This window comes from Myxine glutinosa, chromosome 4, assembly GCF_964187855.1.
Source record: "Myxine glutinosa chromosome 4, kmMyxGlut1.1, whole genome shotgun sequence".
NCBI lineage: Eukaryota > Metazoa > Chordata > Myxini > Myxiniformes > Myxinidae > Myxine > Myxine glutinosa.
This window is the reverse complement of record NC_136264.1, coordinates 114,766,216-114,792,080: the sequence shown is the minus strand read 5'-3', so window position 1 is coordinate 114,792,080 and position 25,865 is coordinate 114,766,216. Positions and strand designations below refer to the sequence as shown.

Sequence of the window (25,865 nt, the reverse complement as noted above, 5' to 3'; positions counted from 1 at the left end):
TAAAATCTGTAATTCTTACCCATTCCAAAGGCAACCCAGATGTCTACCAATGGCTGAGTGACCATGAGATCATAAAATGTACCAATAAGTATGACTACAACGTCTGTGTCAACAGTGCGCACTTTAATAGTCTTCATATCTTGCTCTAGTGCATGCACGATGTGCATTATGACCCTCGTATCTGCTTCCTCATGGTTGCAGTTCAGCATGGCGTTGATGGTGCCTGTGGATACTACAGATTCACCTGATGTGATGTACACGGATTTGCCTGATGGAAAGGTAAACTCGGCAACCTTGGACGTCAGAAAGGCAAATAGCTCCTGTTTGTTTTTTGGATCACGGAGGAAGTCCATCCAATTGCCTGGAAGCTTGGTTTGGCCGGACACTTTTCTGCGCACACCCTTTCCTCTCTTTTCCCGGGTTGATTCCTTCAAACTGTCTGGAATGTATGTGTCCCACACAACATCCAACCTTGTGGCATTCTGTAGCTGCTTCACCAGGTAGGGGATGAACACCTTGTCTGCATACTCAATGAACGTGCTGACTGCAGTAGTCGGCAGACAGTGCACAATGACAGCACCATCCAGTACAATGCAGTCATAGGTTGAAGGTGGCTCAGGCTGCTCGGGCTGCTCAATACATTTCAGTGGATCGGACTTTGTGTTTGGTAAATGCAGCTTACCAAAGTCTGAGAGAGAAGGTGGAAAGGGTTGTATCTCATGGGCAAAGAATTCCTTCAGGTCACCCTCGCGACTTTGCATGGCAATGTACAACTGGCCAAAAAGTGCCACATTGTTCTGGAGCACTTTGATCTTCTTCCCCTGCTTTGTCGGGGCCTTGGGTTTAGGTCTCTTGAAGAGAGCCAGTGAGTTCTTCTTGATTGGGTCATGTATAGAGCAGCTGCGATCTTCAAGTACACTCTTGACATACTCCTGATACTGCTTTATGCCTGTGTCTTCCAATGTGCGTAGTGCGGATACTACAGACTCATCCATGCAATTGCGACTGTCGAGTGTCACTAGCTCTTCAAAATCATCAAGGAAGGGGTTTCCCATTCTGTTGAAGGTTTCAGAAAGATTGTTTACTTCCTTCTGAAATGTTTTTTGTGATGCAAGGCCCTGTTCATGGTTCCGAAAATCTGGGTCATCATTGGGAAAGTATTCTTCCTCAAACTGTGTTTGCAATCTGGCCAACTCGGGACCTGTTAACATCCAGCATCTAAATGCGACAGGGTTTCCTGTGAGTCCAATACAACCACCAGAGCCTTTGACTTTCGCGTTCTCCTGTTCATGAGCTTGGTCAAATGGGATAGTAGAGAATATTTTGCTGGTTTTAGAAAGGACCCAGTGGCATTGTTTCTCAAACTCTTCCTTGATAGGGTCAGGCAGAGACTTCAATAACTTGAAAAGTTGCTTACTTACCATAAAATATGTAGATTGTTAACAAAGGAGGCCAGAAAACTTTCCACCAATACATGTGCTTAGCAGTATAGTAAAGACAGCCTGTAGTCACAATGTCGCCCTCTAAATTAGGTATATAACTACGGATACCCACAAGGGTCACATTAAGGTTAGGATAAAAGCATAATTAAAACATTCACATTATTTCCATGTTCAAACCCTTGTCTCAAGAACGCACTATCTTGAGAAAAAATAGTTTAGATCACTTTTAAATTCAATTAGTTTGGATGTTGCAGTCAATATTATGTAGTTTGATTTCTTTGATCTTTAGACCTACGGGAAATAAACAACCATGTTGTCCATATGTGGTAGGTTATTTGTGTATCTTTTTTAAAAATAGGGCTTCAATAAAAATATTCTGGTATAATATAATCATACTTTGGTACAATTTAGCCATCGTATGACCGCTAAAAACCAAGGAAATTGCTATTTCAGCATAAATGGCGGCCATTTTGGATTTTTATGTTTTACTTTAATATTTCAGGAGGGTGACCGAACATGTTGAGGACATGGTTCTGATATTTAAGTAATATTTTGATACAATTTGGCTTTCCTCTAACAACTACAACCCAAGAAAATTGGTATTTTATCATGAACGGCAGCCATCTTGGATTTGTTTGTGTTACCATGGTTACGTACATATTTCGAGAGGGCTCCTCGGCTAAAATCAACTGATATACCCTAAGGAAGCCTCACACCAAAAATGGCGCTTTTGTCCGCCCGGTAACGGTAATCTTGAAAATTGACCCCAAGCCACCCCGCTATATAGGGTGTTGCAAAATAAATGATACTTTTTCCCCCCAGATTGTATTGACCACATGTTGCAAATTAAATGATACTTTTTCCCCCCAGATTGTATTGACCACATGTCCGCGATTTTTGAATTCAAATTTCGCGTGCGTCATCATGACGTGTCGCACACGTTGCCTGCGTGTTGTCTCCGTCATATTTGCGACTAATGTTCGTGTCTTTGCTGAAATCTTTTAAAAGTCGACTTCAAATGGCTCTGAAGCTAATGGTGGACATATTGACGCGTATTAAACGTGAGTTTTTAATTTTTGAATGAAATAAAGCCTTTGGTTGGATTTTCATCCGATTGAAACTTCATTTCATCTTTGGGGAAAAAAGTATCACTTATTTTGCAACACCCCTTAGAGGAGCAAAAGGACAGAGGGGAGCAAGTTCACAGACTGAAAGAAAATGAATAGGGAACAGAGAGACATTTTTTTTTCTTTTTGTATACAGAATCGAGGCTCGTGTAAGAGCTAACACATTGAACATGAAAAGATGCACAGACACATAAAACATGCAATGAAGGGAGCGGCGGGAAAGAGGGAAGCACACAAGAACAACAACAGAAGAGAACAGGGACGTCGGTAGAACTGTGGATGGGGGAGGAGAGTGAGGTACACGGTATAAAGCAAATGAACACTTCTAGGAATTTCAGGAAAGAAGTTGTGGATTTAAAGAGGAGGATCTGAGGTGTTTTAACGGGAGTAGAAAATATCAAGGTTTTGGATGGGGGAAGATAAGAGATGGTGGTGAACTGCTGTTTTAAAGACCTAGAGGGAGAGTGGGATTGAAGAGAGTGTGGGAGTTTGTTCCAGAGGCAGGAGAAAAGAGGAAAGAAGGAGTGAAGGTGAGCAGAGAGTCTTGATTTTGGCAGTTTCACCAGAAGAGGGTTGCAGGCAGATCTTATGCGTCCTGCAGGAATATTTGAGGGGCAGAACACAGACAGAGCAGGGGGAGCAAGGCCGGAGATGAGTCGACTTGTAGGACCTTATAGTGTAGTGAACTTTGAGCTGCTCAGAATGGACTTAGTTCTGAGAATACAAAGGCATCAATCAACCTGCTTTAGAAGTCAGTTTGGTGACGTGGGCTGCTGAAAACAGGTTGCGATGTATTGTGAAGCCATGGAGCTTCAGCACCTACACCTCTTCCAATAACTGGTCAGAGAAATATACTCAGGAAAGGGAGTGGGGCGGGTTTGAAAGCCGGTTCTTGCAGAGGGACCGAGTGAAAAAACAAATTCATAGAGTACTCCTGAATAGAGCATAGAATACCAGAAAAGAATACTCCTGCGTTAAAGACATGTTCCAGGTAGCTGACCCCCTGCAATATAACAAGGAGGCAACACGAAGTCAAGTTGTAGAAAAAGTCATCCAGAAGCAAGATAAGATAGAATTTTCATGTAGAGAGCATAATTAATATGGGGCAAAAATACAGGAATAGTAGGCTAAAGGACAGTTGATCAGTTTTAAAAGGAAAATAAAATAAATACTTTAATAGAGTGAAAAGAGGTGTATACTCTTCTCATCATATTGAACTGGGTATTATTTGAGCAGATTGGGGAGAGTAGGCAGGTATGTGTGAGAGTGGTTTGAGGCTGGGTGAGTGAGTATATTCTTTCTTCATTTGAACTAACACAAATCCTTTTCAACCATTTTTTATTTTGAAGAGATAACAAGAACCCCTCAGTTTTAGTGTGTTGTGTTGGCATAAAGATTTGTGCGTTTTAGCAATGGCATGTTGATATGGCACAGACTAAATGGGCAGAATTGTGATTTTGCATACCTTTGACTTTCACGTTACATTTTTTTGGCAGGTGCAAAGATAAAAGCTCCACCGAACATGACTGTTATTGTCACAACATGACTCAATGCGTGAGACTTTGTACATACCTCCATCACTAACGATTATGTTTCCCTCTCTCTTTGCCTGACTGTCTGGGAGCAGATTTCTACCGAGTGCCGTTCTAGTTTGAAATGTAAAAGTAATGATCCTTCAATATCGATCTCATAATGCTCAAAATTGAGCAATAATTTTATTGCGCAGGTCAAGCAGACGACTTCATGGGTCTACATCATGACATCAACTGGACGGATAACATATGAAATACCTTATAGAGAGAGACACGTCATGTGATAAAAAGATCCAAATTCAATCAATTTCATAAGAGATCATACCTTCAGAGGAGCCCACAAACCAAGCTGTTTGAGCAACAGGCCAGCCCATGCACCAGGTGTAAGTATCAATGCACGGGTTGTGTACCAGCCCATGGCCTCTACCTCGAGCCTCAGTGGAGAGCCGGGTTGTATCCTAATCACCTTAGATCCATCTTGCACCTCCCCACCTCGTTGGCGGACAACCTCCTGCACACATATGTAAAATTTATTCTGTGACCAACCACCCCTTTGGGTGCTGGTCCATGGTAATGCCATGAGGGGATCTCTGTTTATTCAAATAGTTCATTACCTAATAAAAGTAAACCAGTAGTACTAACCTTGGAAGTAGTTAATGTTGATTAAAATTTACTAAGAAGCATACCAGGTTTCTTACAAAAGTGAAAATATGAGTGGTTCAAATTTGACATCATAGACTTGGTATAAATAAATAAATCGCACCCGTGTCCGAAGGAAGCGGTTCAGTTTGGCATTTTTAATATGAAAAAGGCAAAGCCTAGAAATAAATGAAACCCATTAGAATTACTCTGTAGAATTACCCTTTAGAACCCATTAGAACCCTTTAGAACCCATATAAACATTTGAAATTACCCTTTAGAATGATCATTTAGAACCCATTAGAGTCCAGGCTTTTGACGTGGTTGGCAGTCCAAGTGAAGTCCCATTCATGTACTGCTCTAGCAGCCATCGGCACCCAGATCCTGACACCTTTGGGAGATGACCTGCAGCATTCTCTTGTTGCATGCCTGATATGAGTGCATACATTACAACACATCAGAGTTTACCCTACACCTTTATTGGCTCTTACAGTGTATGGCTCTATGATCATCTATGTTATAAAATGAGCTGTGTCTATCTGTCATGCTACAACTTCAGAAGAGATCAACGGATTTCAATAAAACCAACGACGGTGGATTCAGAGAACTCTCAGGAAGGCACGTGATGCAAAAAAAAAAAAAAAAATTGGAAGGAAGGTTTGTGTATGGGTACATGGGCACACGTGGTGAAACTGCAAATGCCAACTTTTTAATAAGCTGATCAACTTGTGTTACGTGCTCCTCCCCAAACCCCGGTCACGGTGTACCTCCGAGCCCCGAAAGGAGTCACGGCAGAAAGATGTGCTATTATGTGTGCCAATGACCAATGGTGAAACCACACCAATCAATTGTTACAAAACCAAAGTATTGTATTAATATCACACAATAATAACAAATTCTACAAGTACAATAAAACCTCAATTGCACAACAAACACCATATAATTCCTATGATGGTACCACCAGTTTCTTAACTCAATAACTCACGGTACTCCACGTGAGCGAACTGTAACACCCCCAAAGTAATTGTCACGACACCAGGCCAAAGTCGATCCACGCTCCGGTGATCACAAGAAAATAGGTCGTACTGAGACCTGAACCCAGGACGGCTGACAGTCGACGCTGCAGAAGAGCCGCTTGGTGAGGTGTCGGGCCGACGTCGGTCAGGCAAAAGTTCACCCAAAAGGCGACTGGGAATTCACTCCTTCAGTTCACCAGACAATGACGCTGACATGAACGATCAACGGCTCCCAAGCGGAGAACCGCAAATTCCCAAGCGAATTCCACAACACACACAAGAACCAGGCTAATGGCTGGAGTGAGGTGCAATGGCTGGTTCGAGGCGAAATGGCGGACAGGCCCGTAATGGAGGTGTACCTGCTCTCCAACAATGATTCACTTTCGGAACCAACAGCAAAACCCGTCACGCAGGTTTATCTGCCACAGTAATATCGACACTGTCACAGGAATCCCTTTCCCGAGGAAACCAATATCCGCTCGTGACCAACGTCCACCAGCGTCCGCTCGACACCTCAAAGCAGATCGGCCTTTCTTTCCCGATCTCACTTGATCAACTTCTTCTCTCTCCTCTTCCAGGTTCTCCCGATCCATTTCGTTTTTCTTTTAAAACACTAATTTTACCTTTGAAGACAGTTATCTCCATTTCACACTCAAACTATAACAATAATAGTATAAAAACCACCTTTAGTTATAAAATATTATAACAATAATAGTATATGAAACTAAAAATGCTTCCAGTAGATGAAAACCACAAAGACGGAAGTGACGAATCCGTAACACTCCCCACCCTCAAGAAAGAAAGTTTGAACATAGTGAAAACTTTCTTTTCATGCAAAAACCCTCTTTAACAAATAAAAGTAAAACTCACACCCAAAACTACCAATCAACCGATGGCTGATCAACTCACGTGAGCAACAATAACTAATATTCCCCAGAAGAAAGCAACAAAACTTCCAAACAACCTGCAGGAATTTTCAAAGTTAGTTCACTCTGGATAAAGCATCGGCAACGACATTGTCCCTGCCCTTTACATGCTCAATTTCCAAGTTGAACTCCTGCAAAGACAAACTACATCTCATCAACCGCTGGTTTTTATTTTTCATTTTTTAAATGAAGGTTAAGGGGTTGTGATCAGTGAAGACTTTTAACTCTGGATTCTCTTGCACCCCGACTATAGGTGAGACGGGAACCATTTTTTCCACAGGCTTCCTCTCATAATATTTCTTCAGTCGGTTGACATGACACAGCTGCCGCTTTTTCCGTTGGTCGGGAGTTGTCACCAAGTAATCTGTTTCATTAACCCTCCTATCGATTGCATAGGGACCAAAATACCTCGCCTGTCGTGGCTGACCTGGAACAGGAAGCAACACTAACACCCGGTCCACAGGACTGAAATTTCGTCTCACTTTCATTTTATCCTGTGTCACTTTCAAGTTTCCTCTCAACTTCACAAGCCTTTGCCAATCTGTGCCTAACCGTTGACACATACTCTACCACTGTTGACTGCGACTCCTCCTGCAGCCACTGTTCTTTCACCAATTTCAATGGTCCTCCAACGGTGTGCCCAAACACAAGTTCAAAAGGACTGAATCCCAATTAATCCTGAACAGATTCCCTCATAGCAAACAACAATAAGGGTATTCCCTCATCACAATTCTTGTCACATTCAAAACAGTACGTTCTGATCATATTCTTCAATGTCTGGTGAAACCTTTCCAAGGCCCCTTGGCTCTCGGGATGGTAAGTACTTGATCTTACTTGCTCCACTCCCAACAGGTGTACCACTTGCTGAAAAAGCGTTGACATGAAATTGGAACCCTGATCAGACTGGATGACCTGAGGTAGGCCAACCAAAGTGAAAAATTTAATCAAGGCCTTCGCAATAACTGCCGCAGTAATTTTTCTAAGAGGCACTGCTTCTGGAAACCTCGTGGAAGCGCACATGATGGGATGGTCAGCAAATACTGATGTCCAACCTTAGTTTTAGGCAAAGGGCCTACACAGTCAATAATGACTCGGCTGAATGGCTCTTCAAAAGCTGGAATTGGTTTTAAAGGTGCAGAAGGGACTTTCTGATTAGGTTTTCCCACCAGCTGGCAAGAATGGCAAGATTTACAGAACTCCGCCACATCACATCGCAATCCTGGCCAGAAAAAATGTACCAAAATTCTGTCACATGTCTTGTTCACTCCAAGGTGCCCGGCCAAAGGTGTCTCATGTGCCAAACTCAATATCTCCTTCCGGTACGGCGGTGGCACCACAATTTGGTAATGAACTTTCCACTCATCATTTGCTGGCACCTCTGGTGGTCTCCATTTTCTCATGAGTATTTCCCCTAACATGAAGTAACCAACAGGTACCTTCATAGCCTCTTCCTCTGTAATGGCTTTATCAATCAAACTCTGGAGCTCCGAATCTCTGTGTTGTTCTTGAACAAGTCTCTTTCGGACAAGCACCGTTTGTTCAGCCTCGTTCCCAGATGTCTCTGACGGACACTCCATTTTCTCTTTTGGTCCAGATGCCACCTTTTCCTTAGGTTCCTTGATGTCACTCCCTTTCCTATTACCTCTTCCAGACTTTTCCTCCAATATCTCTATGGAACCCAAATCCACATCACCTTCCTTCTCCTTCTCTTCAGAGCACTTCCTACCCGTAGCACGAGTCACTGCACAGGATGGAAAGATACCTGGAATCTCCTGCTCTAACTGTGCTGTGTTATTTTCCATACTGGGCTTTTCAACCAACATCGGATTACCAGAAACTCGACCCCCGGCCAAATCATTCCCAATAATAAAAGAGATTCCCTCTACAGGAAGAGTGGCTTGTAACCCCACAGTGACCGGTCCTGACACCAACTCAGACTTTAAATGGATGACATGAAGGGGAGCTTTAACATAGCCACCAACCCCCTGTAAGAGAACACGAACCCCAGTTGCCGTCTTCTCCGACAATGGCAAAACGCCCTCAAGCATCCAAGATTGATGTGCTCCTGTGTCCCTCAATACCCTAACAGGTCTCTGGTTCGTTAAGTCCCCATCCAGTGACACAAATCCCTCGGAAATAAAAGGCTTGTAACCCTCTTGGACAAGGTCGTTCTGTGATGCCGTAACTTTGGCACGGGAACCTTCACAAGGCACTGTCCTCCAAGGACGATTTCTCGCATTGGCCAACGCATTCGGAGTTGCACTAACCTGACTCAGATCCTGATTTTTCCTTTTCAGGGCGGAACATTGGGACATCAAATGCCCAGGTTTCTTGCAAAAAGCACAAGTAGGCCCGGAGGAAAAACCCATGGTCTGCCTCGGGCCCCCCGGAAGATAGGTCTGCCTTGGAACTGCAGTCTTCTGATCCCAAAAAGTCGCAGTATCCGATTCTTCCCCATAGTCCTCTCTAGGCCGCCTGCATGAAATTTTGTTCTCCGATCCTGATTTACCGTAACTCCCCTGGCTAACTCTAGGCGGGAAGTTAGGTTTGTGGAACCCCATCCGGTGTGTCAAGGCATAGTCATCTGCCACTGGTGCTGCCTCATACAACTCCGGTACCTTTTTTTCATCCAGATGCACTTTAATGTCCACGTGGACACACTGTTTGAATTCCTCCACCAAGATCAATTGTCGTAAACGGTTGAAGTCTTTCCCAATCTCCATCGAGTCACACCACCTATCAAACATAGCTTCCTTCATTCTGGCAAACTCCACATGGATCTCACTCTCCCTCTTCCTGGTATTCCTAAATTTTTGTCGGTAAGCTTCAGGGACCAATTCATAGGCTTTGAGAATGGCTTTCTTCACTATCTCATAATCTGCACATTGGTCAATCGGTAAAGCCGAATAGATATCTTGAGCTTTACCCACCAGAACACTTTGTACTAACATAGTCCAGGACCCCACAGGCCATTTTAACATTTGAGCCACCTTCTCAACGTGTAAAAATAACTTGGCTACCTCCTTTTCATTTCAGGGTGGAACCAGCCTCACATGCCCACCAACATCCCAAGAGTTCTGACTGGTTGTCGAACTAGCCGGCATGGATACTACTTCTCTCCATTCCCCCAGTAATTCAAGCTCCTTGAGTTTAAGTTCCCTCTGATACTCCATGTCCCGTTCCTTTAACTCCCTTTCGGCTCTCCTTTCCTCTGCTCTTCTCTCCTCGAGTTCTCGTTCCTGTTCTACTCTTTCCTTTTCTGCTTTCCATTCCAAGTCTTTTAACCTTTCCTGGCCCTGCAGTTGCATCTCCATTTTCCGGAGCTCCAGATTGCCTTTTTCCTCTGGTAACCAATCCAAGGCTACCTCTTCCCATGTTCCTTGTCCCACGAGAGATTCTACCACCAATATCTGAATCTCTGCTTTCTTCATACTAACTCGGACCTCCAAGTTATAATATTTGGCCAATATCAAGAGTTCCGATCTTTTTAACGCCTGGAACTGTGCCTCGTTAGGGGACGTCACAAACTTTTCTACGTCAAACACCATGGTGACTTTTAGTTAGCACCTGTTAACCTTCACACAAAAATTTCCAAATTTTCAGAAATACAAATTTGGGAATGTTAGAAAATTCAAAATTTGGGAATTTTGGGAATTTTCGGGAATTCGATCCCGGACGAGCCGCCAATTTCTGTTACGTGCTCCTCCCCAAACCCCGGTCACGGTGTACCTCCGAGCCCCGAAAGGAGTCACAGCAGAAAGATGTGCTATTATGTGTGCCAATGACCAATGGTGAAACCACACCAATCAATTGTTACAAAACCAAAGTATTGTATTAATATCACACAATAAGAACAAATTGCACAAGTACAATAAAACCTCAATTGCACAACAAACACCATATAATTCCTAAGATGGTACCACCAGTTTCTTCACTCAATAACTCAGGGTACTCCACGTGAGCGAACTGTAACACCCTCAAAGTCATTGTCACGACACCAGGCCAAAGTCGATCCACGCTCCGGTGATCACAAGAAAACAGGTCGTACTGAGACCTGAACCCAGGACGGCTGACAGTCGACGCTGCAGAGGAGCCGCTTGGTGAGGTGTCGGGTCGACGTCGGTCAGGCAAAAGTTCACCCAAAAGGCGACTGGGAATTCACACCTTCAGTTCACCAGACAATGACGCTGACATGAACGATCAACGGCTCACAAGCGGAGAGCCACGAATTACCAAGCGAAATCCACGACACACACGAGAACCAGGCTAACGGCTGGAGCGAGGTGCAATGGCTGGTGCAAGATGAAATGGCGGACGGGCCCGCAATGGAGGCGTACCTGCTCTCCAACAATGATTCACTTTCGGAACCAACAGCAAAACCCGTCACGCAGGTTTATCTGCCACAGTAATATCGACACTGTCACAGGAATCCCTTTCCCGGGGAAACCAATATTCGCTCGTGACCAACGTCCACCAGCGTCCGCTCGACACCTCGAAGCAGATCGGCCTTTCTTTCCCGATCTCACTTGATCCGCTGCTTCTCTCTTCTCTTCCGGTTTCTCCCGATCCATTTCGTTTTTCTTTTAAAACACTAATTTTACCTTTGAAGACAGTTATCTCCATTTCACACTCAAACTATAACAATAATAGTATACGAAACTAAAAATGCTTCCAGTGGATGAAAACCACAAAGATGGAAGTGACGAATCCGTAACACTTGTTAATAACTTGTTAACGCTGGCTATCCCCGCATAGAGGGCAGGATCTCCCAGGAATCCTTTTTGTTCTTGCTCCATAGATTAGCCATCACAACTATGCCGAGGAAAAGGAAAGCCCTGGTTTTTTTTAGCATTTACACCAAGGCAGAGACGAGGAGACCTCAATGTTTGTTTCCTACCATGGTCCATGCTGAATAGCCAGACAGACAGTTTGATCAAAAGAAAGAAGATAGGGGGAGCGGGAGGGCGAGAAATTATTTTTATTTTGATCTTCCATTTAGTGTGTTGTATATTATTCACAATTCAGCATCTATAAAGGCTGTGATGAATATCCCAACAACACCTTCTCCACCCCACCCCCTTCACTCCCTGAGTATATAGCCAGGCCGATATTCATACACCACCTAATTTTATTTTTTCCCATTAACAACAACCGTTTTTTTTTTGGTTTTGTTTTTTTACACAAACATTGGTATTCCCTTCAGCGAAGCGACAGGTCTTGTATTGAAGAAACACTGAAATGCAAAACAGTATCTTTGAATAATCCACAGGCTTCACTCTTTCCCCAGTACCAGGTCTTTCCCCCAACACACACACACACACACACACACACACACACACACACACACACACACACACACACACACACACACACACACACACACACACAGTCCCATCACACACAGTCCCCACACACACACTCCCATCACACACACACACTCCCATCACACACACACACTCCCATCACACACACACACTCCCATCACACACACACACTCCCATCACACACACACACTCCCATCACACACACACACTCCCATCACACACACACACTCCCATCACACACACACACTCCCATCACACACACACCCTCCCATCACACACACACCCTCCCATCACACACTCCCATCACACACTCCCATCACACACTCCCATTACACACTCCCATCACACACACACACACACACACACACACACACACACACACACACACACACACACACACACACACACACACACACACACTAGATGATGGGATGTCCATTCGTATCGTTTAGTCTTATGGTCCCCTGCCTGGCCGAACTCAGAAACTCTTTTAAAACGAAGATAACATTATTAAATAAAGCTTTCCAACTTATCCCGCATATCAGGCTCGAACATTTTGGCATAATCTCCCAGGGAAATTGAACACTTTATTTCGTAATCCCCTCAGATTGCAGTTTATTTTAGAACAAGTTGTACTTAGAAAACTATTTAGTGCAACTGGTGACGAATTTCATGATCTTCTTGTCTGTCCAGCATTCAATGAAGCTCGGAAGACGTGCATGAAACGTCAATATTGGGTAAATCCTTCAGGACATAAAATGAATGAGCTATTAAATGTAGGTAATGTGGGTCAGCTTAACACGGCGAATTTTACTGGTACCATATTATCCAGGTTCTAATAACTTGTTAATTTATTTGCTGTCATCGAGAAATTTTGTACGTGTTGCGTCGTGTATGTTTTGTATGGTGAGTCATGCATATACATCTATCTATAATTCCACTAATCTCTGTGTGTATGTTTGTTTGTATGTTTGTATGTTTGTCTGTGACCGCTGTTTCTCGACAACTACCGGTCCGATATACTTGAAACTTGCCAGGTATATTGCTGAGGACCCGAGGATGTGCCTTTTCAAGGTTTTAAATTAATCGCAGAAGTAGTTACCGAGCTATGTCCAAAAAACGATTCAACCAATCAGAGAGCAGCGAGCTATCACGTGTGCCGAACGTGGCGAACAGACTCTGCCTCAGATGGCACATTTGAGAGCGTATTCATTTATTTCCCGTCGGCAAACTATGTTGCCGTTAAACTATGTTTTAAAACTAATTAAAACTAATTTGCGATCGCAGAAGTAGTTACCGAGCTATGTCCAAAAAACGATTCAACCAATCAGAGAGCAGCGAGCTATCACGTGTGCCGAACGTGGCGAACAGACTCTGCCTCGGATGGCACATTTGAGAGCGTATTCATTTATTTCCCGTCGGCAAACTATGTTGCCGTTAAACTATGTTTTAAAACTAATTAAAACTAATTTGCGATTCATCGTAACTGCGATTTGCGACCTTCCTCCGGCAGCCAATCACCCATCAGCCAAAGACCTCACTTCCCGCAGCCAATCACGGAACACGTTGTTGCGTTGTTGTTGCGTGTTTTTCCTTTTCATTTTTTTCATTGAATTGATTGATTCCTTGCGCTTAAATTGCAAACAGCCAAAATACGTTGGCGCTAATTGAATAATCTATCTATAATTCCACTAATCTCTGTGTGTATGTTTGTTTGTATGTTTGTATGTTTGTCTGTGACCGCTGTTTCTCGACAACTACCGGTCCGATATACTTGAAACTTGCCAGGTATATTGCTGGGGACCCGAGGATGTGCCTTTTCAAGGTTTTAAATTAATCGCAGAAGTAGTTACCGAGCTATGTCCAAAAAACGATTCAACCAATCAGAGAGCAGCGAGCTATCACGTGTGCCGAACGTGGCGAACAGACTCTGCCTCGGATGGCACATTTGAGAGCGTATTCATTTATTTCCCGTCGGCAAACTATGTTGCCGTTAAACTATGTTTTAAAACTAATTAAAACTAATTTGCGATCGCAGAAGTAGTTACCGAGCTATGTCCAAAAAACGATTCAACCAATCAGAGAGCAGCGAGCTATCACGTGTGCCGAACGTGGCGAACAGACTCTGCCTCGGATGGCACATTTGAGAGCGTATTCATTTATTTCCCGTCGGCAAACTATGTTGCCGTTAAACTATGTTTTAAAACTAATTAAAACTAATTTGCGATTCATCGTAACTGCGATTTGCGACCTTCCTCCGGCAGCCAATCACCCATCAGCCAAAGACCTCACTTCCCGCAGCCAATCACGGAACACGTTGTTGCGTTGTTGTTGCGTGTTTTTCCTTTTCATTTTTTTCATTGAATTGATTGATTCCTTGCGCTTAAATTGCAAACAGCCAAAATACGTTGGCGCTAATTGAATAATCTATCTATAATTCCACTAATCTCTGTGTGTATGTTTGTTTGTATGTTTGTATGTTTGTCTGTGACCGCTGTTTCTCGACAACTACCGGTCCGATATACTTGAAACTTGCCAGGTATATTGCTGGGGACCCGAGGATGTGCCTTTTCAAGGTTTTAAATTAATCGCAGAAGTAGTTACCGAGCTATGTCCAAAAAACGATTCAACCAATCAGAGAGCAGCGAGCTATCACGTGTGCCGAACGTGGCGAACAGACTCTGCCTCGGATGGCACATTTGAGAGCGTATTCATTTATTTCCCGTCGGCAAACTATGTTGCCGTTAAACTATGTTTTAAAACTAATTAAAACTAATTTGCGATCGCAGAAGTAGTTACCGAGCTATGTCCAAAAAACGATTCAACCAATCAGAGAGCAGCGAGCTATCACGTGTGCCGAACGTGGCGAACAGACTCTGCCTCGGATGGCACATTTGAGAGCGTATTCATTTATTTCCCGTCGGCAAACTATGTTGCCGTTAAACTATGTTTTAAAACTAATTAAAACTAATTTGCGATTCATCGTAACTGCGATTTGCGACCTTCCTCCGGCAGCCAATCACCCATCAGCCAAAGACCTCACTTCCCGCAGCCAATCACGGAACACGTTGTTGCGTTGTTGTTGCGTGTTTTTCCTTTTCATTTTTTTCATTGAATTGATTGATTCCTTGCGCTTAAATTGCAAACAGCCAAAATACGTTGGCGCTAATTGAATAATCTATCTATAATTCCACTAATCTCTGTGTGTATGTTTGTTTGTATGTTTGTATGTTTGTCTGTGACCGCTGTTTCTCGACAACTACCGGTCCGATATACTTGAAACTTGCCAGGTATATTGCTGGGGACCCGAGGATGTGCCTTTTCAAGGTTTTAAATTAATCGCAGAAGTAGTTACCGAGCTATGTCCAAAAAACGATTCAACCAATCAGAGAGCAGCGAGCTATCACGTGTGCCGAACGTGGCGAACAGACTCTGCCTCGGATGGCACATTTGAGAGCGTATTCATTTATTTCCCGTCGGCAAACTATGTTGCCGTTAAACTATGTTTTAAAACTAATTAAAACTAATTTGCGATCGCAGAAGTAGTTACCGAGCTATGTCCAAAAAACGATTCAACCAATCAGAGAGCAGCGAGCTATCACGTGTGCCGAACGTGGCGAACAGACTCTGCCTCGGATGGCACATTTGAGAGCGTATTCATTTATTTCCCGTCGGCAAACTATGTTGCCGTTAAACTATGTTTTAAAACTAATTAAAACTAATTTGCGATTCATCGTAACTGCGATTTGCGACCTTCCTCCGGCAGCCAATCACCCATCAGCCAAAGACCTCACTTCCCGCAGCCAATCACGGAACACGTTGTTGCGTTGTTGTTGCGTGTTTTTCCTTTTCATTTTTTTCATTGAATTGATTGATTCCTTGCGCTTAAATTGCAAACAGCCAAAATACGTTGGCGCTAATTGAATAATTGGGCATCTTTAACACTAAATGGCGAATAATCGTAACTGCGACATGCGAACTTCCGGACAGTGAGGACTTCACTTCCGGCCTTACGAAAGTGCCGACTTACTGTCTCGATTGTATCTTCCCACTGTCTTATTGTTATATCTATCTATTCTATCTATCTATTCTATTCTATTATCTATTCTATTATCTATTATACAATGCCCCAATCGAGTCGTGGTTTACGAGAACGAAGGAACGAAGCTGCACGGCGTGCACGCGCAATGGAATCTGACGAAGAACGAGCTGCTCGCCTGACACGCGACGTTACGCGCGTGACAAGTCGTCGTGCAGCTGAAACGGATGAAGAACGGACTGCTCGCTTGGCAGACAACACTCGACGCATAACAAGTCGTCGTGCAGAAGAAACGGATGAAGAACGGACTGCTCGCTTGGCAGACAACACTCGACGCATAACAAGTGGTCGTGCAGAAGAAACGGATGAAGAACGGACTGCTCGCTTGGCAGACAGCACTCGACGCATAACAAGTCGTCGTGCAGAAGAAACGGATGAAGAACGGACTGCTCGCTTGGCAGACAACACTCGACGCATAACAAGTCGTCGTGCAGAAGAAACGGATGAAGAACGGACTGCTCGCGTGGCAGACAACACTCGACGCATAACAAGTCGTCGTGCAGAAGAAACGGATGAAGAACGGACTGCTCGCGTGGCAGACAACACTCGACGCATAACAAGTCGTCGTGCAGAAGAAACGGATGAAGAACGGACTGCTCGCTTGGCAGACAACACTCGACGCATAACAAGTCGTCGTGCAGAAGAAACGGATGAGGTACGGACTGCTCGCTTGGCAGACAACACTGGACGCGAGACAAGGCGTCGTGCAGAAGAAATCCCTCACCAGCGAGAAGACCGGCAAGTAAGGGATGCCCTGCGCCATCAGGATGTACACCGTGTGAGACTAGAGCAGGCTCGCCATGACAATCGCAACCTTGCTCGATACGATGATACCGATTTCTTCCGAGAGGTACTTCATGGTGAGTACAGGCACGCGCTGAGCAGGACCTCAATATTTCAATGCACTAAATGCTCGCATTGTGCTGCTTTGGTGTGGAATGAGGAGAGAAGAGGATTTTGCTGCAACCACGGCAAGGTCGATCTTATGCATGATCCTACGAATCCAAAACCCGGTTCAATTCCATCACATCCTCCAGATGCTATTAAAAACCTTTTCCTTAACCAGGCCTTTGTGAAGCACGCGAAACAGTACAACAACGCGCTGGCAATGGCAAGTATCGGTGTCCGAGAGATACGTATGCCTGGCTTCAATCCTGGAGTGCGCATACAAGGTAAGGTTTACCATTACATTGGTGCTCCTCTTGCCGATCTGGGTTGTACCCCATGCTTTGCTCAGATCTACTTTCACGATCCAGCCCATGAGCTGGATTATCGTCGTGCCCACACCTCGAACAGTGGCCTGAATGAGCAGTTTTTGCTAAGAGCACAACAGGCCATTCATGAGTGCAACCCATACGTCCAGCAATTCAAATCAGCCATTGAGTATGTGGTTCATAATGATAGCGCCAATGAACTGAATATTGTGTTAACAGGTCGCACGCGGCGCCGAGACCTTCATCATGGTACCGTCAACCTTCCCTCCCCAGACAGCGATGTGGCTGTCATTGCTCCAGGGGCAATGACAACTGAGCAGTTTGGAAGGCTGGCAGTCGCTGTTCACCTCAGAGGAGGAGGTTTACAGACAATAGACGCCATGCATCCAGCGTTTGACCCACTATCATACATACTTCTGCTACCCTGCGGCTCTCAGGGGTACCACACTGAGTTGGCAGGGACAACGCCAACAACTTTCTACCGCTACCATCTACAAGTACGTGATCCTACTCATCACTTCAATCTACTGCTTCGTGGTGGAAGGTTGACACAGCAGTACGTATGCGACATGATGGCAAAAATTGAGTCACACCGTCTCACTTGGATTCGCTGCAACCAGAAGTCAATTAAGGCAGAAAAGTATAAGATCATCGTTGATGCGTTGAACAGTGATGCTGAGGTGCTACCTGGACGCCTCACCATTCTGCCACCGTCAATTTATGGGTCGCCACGTTGGTATGCCAAAGAGTTTCAGGATGCAATGGCTTTAGTCCGAGTCAAGGGAAAGCCAGACTTTTTCCTAACATTCACCTGCAACCCAAAGTGGCCAGAAATTAAAGAATCGGTTTTTGAGGGTCAGCCACCCAATGCAAGACCTGATATCATCGCCCGGGTGTTTCATATGAAGGTGGAAGCACTCCTCGCAGACATCCTCAAGCATGACATCTTGGGGCATGTGGACGCTTACGTGATGGTGAAGGAAACGCAAAAGCGTCACCTTCCCCATATACACATGCTCCTGACCGTGGTACCTCGCGACAAGCCCAGAACACCAGCAGATGTCGATCGCGTGGTCTCTGCTGAGATTCCTGACAGACTCACAAATCCGGAACTACACCGTATTGTGACATCACACATGATTCACGGCCCATGTGGGGAATGGAACATCTTGAGCCCTTGCATGGCAGACCGGAAGTGCACAAAGGACTATCCCAAAGCCCTACGACAAACGACAAGCTTCTCTGATGACTCCTATCCCCTGTACAGAAGACGGGCAGAAGCTGCACCTGGTGATCCCATCATGAAGACAATACGAGGCGGTGCTAACGTATTAGTTAACAATGCATGGGTTGTGCCTTACAATCCATATATTGTCCTCAGGTACGATGCTCACATCAACCTTGAGATCGTCTGTGCTGTCACCTGTGTCAAGTACCTGTACAAATACCTTGAAAAGGGCCCGGACCAGTGCCTGGTCAGACTTGAGCCTCATGAGAGGATGCGAGAGGCATTACGACATGATGAAGTGGCACGCTACGAACTAGGGCGTTACATCACCGCATCTGAGGGATACTGGCGCATATACGATTTCCCCATTCAACGCAAGTACCCACCAGTCGAGATGCTGGCACTCCATCGACAGGATGAGCAGGTGATCACGTTCAATGACGAAGGTGCCGTACAGAACGTGGCAGAGTCAGGACCCCCTGCAACAACCCTCACCGCCTTTTTCGAAGCCATGAATCTCCATCCACACATGCGTCATGTTCTATATCCAGATGTATTCCAACACTTCACCTACTTGAGGAAAAGGTTTCAATTGCGGAAGAGAAGGCTGAGTTTCCAGGATAACCGTAAGGCTGATACGGTTGGGCGGCTCCCCATTATTCCCGTCAACTCACATACTGCCAAGTTGTACTATCTCCGCATGCTACTGTACCGCGTGCCTGGCCCCACATGCTTTCAGGATCTCCGTCGTGTTGGTGGTAGGGTCATGGAGACCTATCTGGCAGCCTGCATTGCATATGGCATCGTTGACAATGACCAGGAGGTGGATTCTGTTATGGAAGAGGCTGCAAATATTGCATTTGGCCCTGCAGTCCGCGAAGTATTTGCCAACATGCTCATATTCGTTCTCAGAGGCAACCAGGTGCAGTTCTGGGAAAGGCACAAGTATGTGCTGTGCGAGGACTTCATCGTGCAGCAGGTGTGAATGAACCAAATGGACGCATTGTGAGTGCAGTGCTACTAGAGCTGAGGAACAAAGTTGAGTGCCACGGCTTTTCGCTCAGTAAGACCTTTGGCCTTCCTGAGCCTGAACCAGTTCATTTCCAGTCTCGCATTCCGCGCGTCATCGAGCACGAAACAGTGCACAATATAGGAGAACTTGAGGCTCACATCGCTCAAACAGAGTGCCTTCTTAATGACGAGCAGCGCGTTGTTGTCGATACAGTGATGCGGAGTGTGGAACACGGACATGGCTGCATGCTTGCAGTTGATGCAAGTGGTGGGACTGGGAAAACATTCACATTGTCTCATATACTCAACAAAGTGCGAGCAATGGGCAAAGTGGCTCTTGCAACTGCTGCAAGTGGTATTGCAGCTACGCTGCTGCCTAAAGGGGCCACCTTCCATAGTAGGACCAAGTGTCCTCTCATTCTCACTGATGAGTCCACTTGCAACATCAGTGAAAATGACACCACTGCAGCACTCATACGCATGACTAATCTAATGGTGGTGGATGAGGTTTCAATGATGGATCGTCGCGCATTGGAGGCAGCAGATCGAACATTCCAGTGGCTTCGGGGCTCAGAGGACCCATTTGGCGGCATCGCAATGGTTTTCAGTGGTGACTGGAGGCAGATCCTTACTGTTGTGCCACACGGTAGCCGTATTGACATAGTTGGAAGGTGCTTCAAGAGCTCATACCTGTGGAGAAAAGTGCAGATACTTCATCTCAGAGTAAACATGAGGATCATGCAGGGTGCTGGAGAACAACAGGACGAATCTGATTTTGCAAAATTCCTGCTGGATCTGGGTGAAGGGAAGATTCCTGTCAATCCAGAAGAGGGTGAATTTGCTATTGAGCTCAGGGAACCGCTCATTCTTCCAGGTGAAAAACTTCAGGATATTGTCACTTGGGTGTACGAAGACTTGCATAACAACATTAGCAACCCCAAGTGGCTATGCGAGCGTGTTATACTATGTCCGACCAATTCCGAAGTCGATCAGGTAAATGCCTACATGACGACCATATTTCCAGGGGAGGAACATGTTTGCTGTAGCGGAATCTGAGCGCGGAATCTGAGGGTGATCATTTGTATCCGCCTGAGTTCCTGAACACCCTCTGTCCATCTGGTATGCCGCCACATCGAATCTCTCTCAAGGTGGGTATGGTAATCATGCTGCTGCGAAACTTCGACCAGCAAAGCGGGCACTGCAATGGCTCAAGGTACATCATACTTCAGATCCTTCCAAATCTGTTGGTTGCACAATCTGTGATGGGTGTCAATTCTGGACGCACATTGCTCATTCCACGCATAACCTTGAGTCCATCTGACAACATGTTCCCGTTCACTCTGCGGCGTCGGCAGTTTCCGGTACGACCCTGCTTTGCCATGACTGTGAATAAATCCCAAGGACAGTCGCTACACCATGTTGGGATCTTCTGCACACGAGACTTCTTCAGCCATGGTCAGTTCTACGTGGCGGCCAGTAGGGTTGGCAGATCCAGCAGCCTCCGCATTCTTGCCCTGGACGAGGAAACAAAGAAGAAGCGCCGTTTCCTCAGCAACGTTGTTTATGAAGAGGTGCTAACGAGATAACGGTGTGTACAATGTACATGTAGACAATTTGTATTATTATTTATTTTGAAATTGTTTTGTTTGAATTTGAAATTGTTTTTTGAAATTTGAAAATTTGAAAAATTGTTTCGAAACGAATTCATCAAAAAAAGTGCACAACTTCTTTTGCCAGTCGTACACCATGTTAGGATCTCCTGGAGAAGTGCCGTTTCCTCAGCAATGTTGTTTATGAAGAGCTGCTAACGACATACAGGTGTGTACATGTGCACAATTCTTATTATTTATTTATTGATTGAAGAAAAATTGTTACGAAAAGATTTCATCAAAAAAAGTGCACAACTTCTTTTGGCAGTCGCTACACCATGTTGGGATCTTCTGCCCAAGACACTTCTTCAGCCATTGTCAGTTCTACGTGGCGGCCTGTAGGGTTGGCAGATCCAGCAGCCTCCGCATTCTTGCCCAGGACGAGGACACAAAGAAGAAGCGCCGTTTCCTCTGCAATGCTGTTTATGAAGAGGTGCTAAGGAGATAAAGGTGTGTACAATGTACATGTAGACAATTTTTATTATTATTTATTTATTGAAGAAAAATTGTTTCGAAACGAATTCATCAAAAAAAGTGCACAACTTCTTTTGCCAGTTGTACACCATGTTAGGATCTCCTGGAGAAGTGCCGTTTCCTCAGCAATGTTGTTTATGAAGAGCTGCTAACGACATACAGGTGTGTACATGTGGACAATTCTTATTATTTATTTATTGATTGAAGAAAAATTGTTACGAAAAGATTTCATCAAAATAAGTGCACAACTTCTTTTGGCAGTCGCTACACCATGTTGGGATCTTCTGCCCAAGAGACTTCTTCAGCCATTGCCAGTTCTACGTGGCGACCTGTAGGGTTGGCAGATCCAGCAGCCTCCGCATTCTTGCCCAGGACGAGGAAACAAAGAAGAAGCGCCGTTTCCTCTGCAATGTTGTTTATGAAGTGGTGCTAACGACATAAAGGTGTGTACAATGTACATGTAGACAATTTTTATTATTCTTTGTTTGGGAGGGAGATGGGAGGGTGATGGGGCAGGGTGATGGGGCAGGGTGATGGGAGGGTGATGGCAGGGTGATGGGAGGGTGATGGCAGGGTGATGGGAGGGTGATGGCAGAGGGTGATGGCAGAGGGTGATGGCAGAGGGTGATGGCAGAGGGTGATGGCAGAGGGTGATGGCAGAGGGTGATGGCAAGGTGATGGCAGGGTGATGGCAGAGGGTGATGGCAGAGGGTGATGGCAGAGGGTGGTGGGAGGGAGATGGCAGGGTGATGGGAGGGTGATGGGGGGGAGATGGGAGGGTGATGGGGCAGGGTGATGGGGCAGGGTGATGGCAGGGTGATGGGAGGGTGATGGCAGGGTGATGGGAGGGTGATGGCAGAGGGTGATGGCAGAGGGTGATTGCAGAGGGTGATGGCAGAGGGTGATGGCAGAGGGTGATGGCAGAGGGTGATGGCAGAGGGTGATGGCAGAGGGTGATGGCAGAGGGTGATGGCAGAGGGTGATGGCAGGGTGATGGGGGGGGAGATGGGAGGGTGATGGGGCAGGGTGATGGGGCAGGGTGATGGGAGGGTGATGGCAGGGTGATGGGAGGGTGATGGGAGGGTGATGGCAGAGGGTGATGGCAGAGGGTGATGGCAGAGGGTGATGGCAGAGGGTGATGGCAGAGGGTTATGGCAGAGGGTGATGGGAGGGTGATGGGGGGGGAGATGGGAGGGTGATGGGGCAGGGTGATGGGGCAGGGTGATGGGAGGGTGATGGCAGGGTGATGGGAGGGTGATGGGAGGGTGATGGGAGGGTGATGGCAGAGGGTGATGGCAGTGGGTGATGGCAGGGAATTAACATTAACGAATAAAATTTGTAATGTAATAATTTGTAATAATTTGTAGTAATATAATAATAATAACGAATTCTGCTCTGTTTCAATTCTGTTTCAATTTGGTGATATGCTTTGCAAACCTTTTTTTTTTTTAACTATTTTAAAACTAAAACAATTCGAACATGGAATACATACTGACACTGCACTTTCAGGTCTCCTACAAATCCTACCCTGTCGCCTCACCGTGGCGTAGGAGTGGCAATGGTCAATGGCATCGAATGTCATGGCTAGCAAAGACAGGGAGGTACACTTGATTTAAATTTGGAAATTTTTTTTTTTTTTTTTTTTGGCCACGGAACGGGCACCCACGTACGGGCACATCCTAGTCAAAACAATAACGCATGGACGATAAAATAACGAGTTGAAATTTGACAATCTATCTGGGGAAATGGGGGAGAAACACGTGGTCGAAGAACGAACGACCAAACGAATAAGAATGAATAAACGAATGAGAACAGAGAAGGAAATGTTTTTTTTTTGGATTTTTTTGAGTTGTGATTTACACAAGGAAGAGGGCTATGGGGTGAAAAGATTGGGAAAACAGAGAACGAAAGTTATTGGATCACAAAAACACGGACCGCTGAGAGAAAAACAAAGCCTCAAGGTTGTACAGTGTTCACTGTACAACTACAAGGCCTCAAAACACGACCCGAATTAACACGATTTTCAATACAGGTATGAAAGATTTGCACCGAAAATCTTTGTCGGGAGACAATATATTGTTACAGACGTGGCTTAGATGTTATTTACCGAGCGGTTTGGTATGACCACGTCTGCACAAGTTACCCGATTATACCCGAACGTTGACTAATCGCGCTACGCTAGGTCAATGAAGGAAAAGACACACAGCTGGGATTCAAATGACACGACACCAGGGTTCAGTTCTCAAGACCTCCGGAGGAGGTTATATTGTTACGGAAGGTTAGATTACAAGGACGAGAGGTACAGCATAGAAAGACAAGCACTTAGACACAATCTTATATTAACCCCAACAGACGACAGATAAACGGGACAAAAGGCTGACTCACACGGGGATTGATGGCTAGGAAAGGCAGGATCGATGGCTCCAGGTGCACCTGGGCTCAAAGGTCAGAATCGACTCGGTCCGGTCCAGAGATGCGGGGAGGTATTCAGCGCTCGTACGTGGCAACTTCTCTCCAGGCTGGGGGCGCATCTGACCTCACATCCGGTGAGTCGCTTCGTATCTCCGGCGGGGAGTGACACGCCCTCGGCTCGTTAGCTCCGCCCCAGATGGAATCGGCACGTCGCCTCTCATTGGGTGCGTGCGGGGGGGGTTACCGGCTCCGCCCTCGACGGGGGACTGACAAGGAGCCCCTTCGTGGTAACCCCGTGGAGCGCATGGTCCGGCGCGCATTGTCAATGGCGGCTAACCGAGCCGGTGTGATGACGCACACTCCCCCCGCGCAGCGTCGTTGTTGTTGTAATTGTTGTTGTAGTTGTAGTTGTAGTTGTTGTTTGGGGAAGAAGATGGAAGGAGGTATGGGAAAGGTCCTAAACTCACTACTGGTGCCATATAATCACATTCTGGTGCAACGAAGAGTCAGAATTAATGGAAAGGAGTCCTTAACTGACATAGACTAAGAATAACTAGCAAGATGTCCGAAAGTTGTCTACATGAGATGCGGTGGACCTGGGCACGACATTTAATGGGGGAAAAAGGGGAAGGTCGGCTCTACTGATTGTTGTTTACAGACAATGGGACTAGGGAATGGGGGATTGGGGATAGTTGGGGAGTATTGGGGAAATAGGGGAATATTTACAAGCGGATATGGAGGCCAAATTCCATATTCGCAACATTGCACCCTTCTCTACCCTCGGGGCGTCCCGACCCGATAAATTTTTACCTACTTTAGTGTGGCACGCAATGTAGTTCCCTCTACTATTAACTCTACCCTGAGTGCGACAGTTTTACAGATATTCACAAATGAGTAAATATGTCCCCCTGCGACGTTGCACCCTTCTCCTCACAGAAACACACCCACAGGATAACCGAATCCGGAAAGAATCCTCAAACTAAACATACAGCCGGTAGGGAGCATTATTTACACAAGACTACGCTGATATTTACACTACGATCCAGGACCTGTTTTTGGAGGAACACATGCAGATGTTATGCATAGAGAGAGAGCACGCATGCTAGCATCGATACACCAACCCACGAGTGCTCTGTGGCCTACGGCCTTTAATAATGTGCAGAGCACCCCTTCCAAGCATCAAGCACCACCCCATCACACAGTGAGCACCATCCGGTGCACCAATAAAGTGTCTATAAATCATTGTGTGGTGTCGCAGCCGGCCGATGTTCTGCCGCTGGTCTTGCCTTCGTGTGGTGCACTTGGCCTTCTTACTTCTTTTTAAAAATAAAGAAAGGCGCCAACCGCGTCCATTTCTTTATTGTGGCCGTCAGGGGGCCAACTGTTAGTGGTTCACCTGTTTGGCATAGGTGCCACGTTGACCCATAGGTCCTTCCACGGGTGGTGCTTGGCCGCAAAAGAGCTGCGGTCCATTGTGGGTGGCCACAAACATTGCGGTCCATATGGTGTATCGATCCAAGCAGCAAACAGCGAAAGTGCAGGCCCACAACTGCGAAGCCAGCACCTCTCTCTCCTCTCTCTCTACCCCAAAGCCAGATCCTCGGAGGTGGGAGACAAAAGAAGAAGACAAGTGAGTAAGGTGGTAAGGGCGCAAAAGTGCACGCAATATAAGATGATGCACACTGGGGGCACATGGGAACCAGGTGAGACAGGTACGTTCCTATCGTACGCCCCCCCCCCCCCCCCACCAGGTAACCTACATGGCCCCTCCC

The 25,865-nt window shown here is 45.7% G+C and overlaps 1 protein-coding gene across 9 annotated transcripts in view; it reads right to left on the bottom strand.

The window, feature by feature from the left end:
• Positions 1–25,865, bottom strand: part of PIPOX (pipecolic acid and sarcosine oxidase) — an 88,127-nt gene that overhangs the window by 39,092 nt on the left and 23,170 nt on the right. For 6 of the 9 annotated variants that reach the window (XM_068113154.2, XM_078776300.1, XM_078776299.1 and 3 more), the window contains exon 4: positions 4,427–4,612. In XM_068113154.2, coding sequence (XP_067969255.2) covers positions 4,427–4,612 — 186 coding nt within the window. Of the gene's footprint in view, positions 1–4,426; positions 4,637–25,865 lie in introns of all 9 variants that reach the window. The other 3 variants (XM_068113152.2, XM_078776298.1, XM_078776301.1) reach the window with 1 other exon arrangement.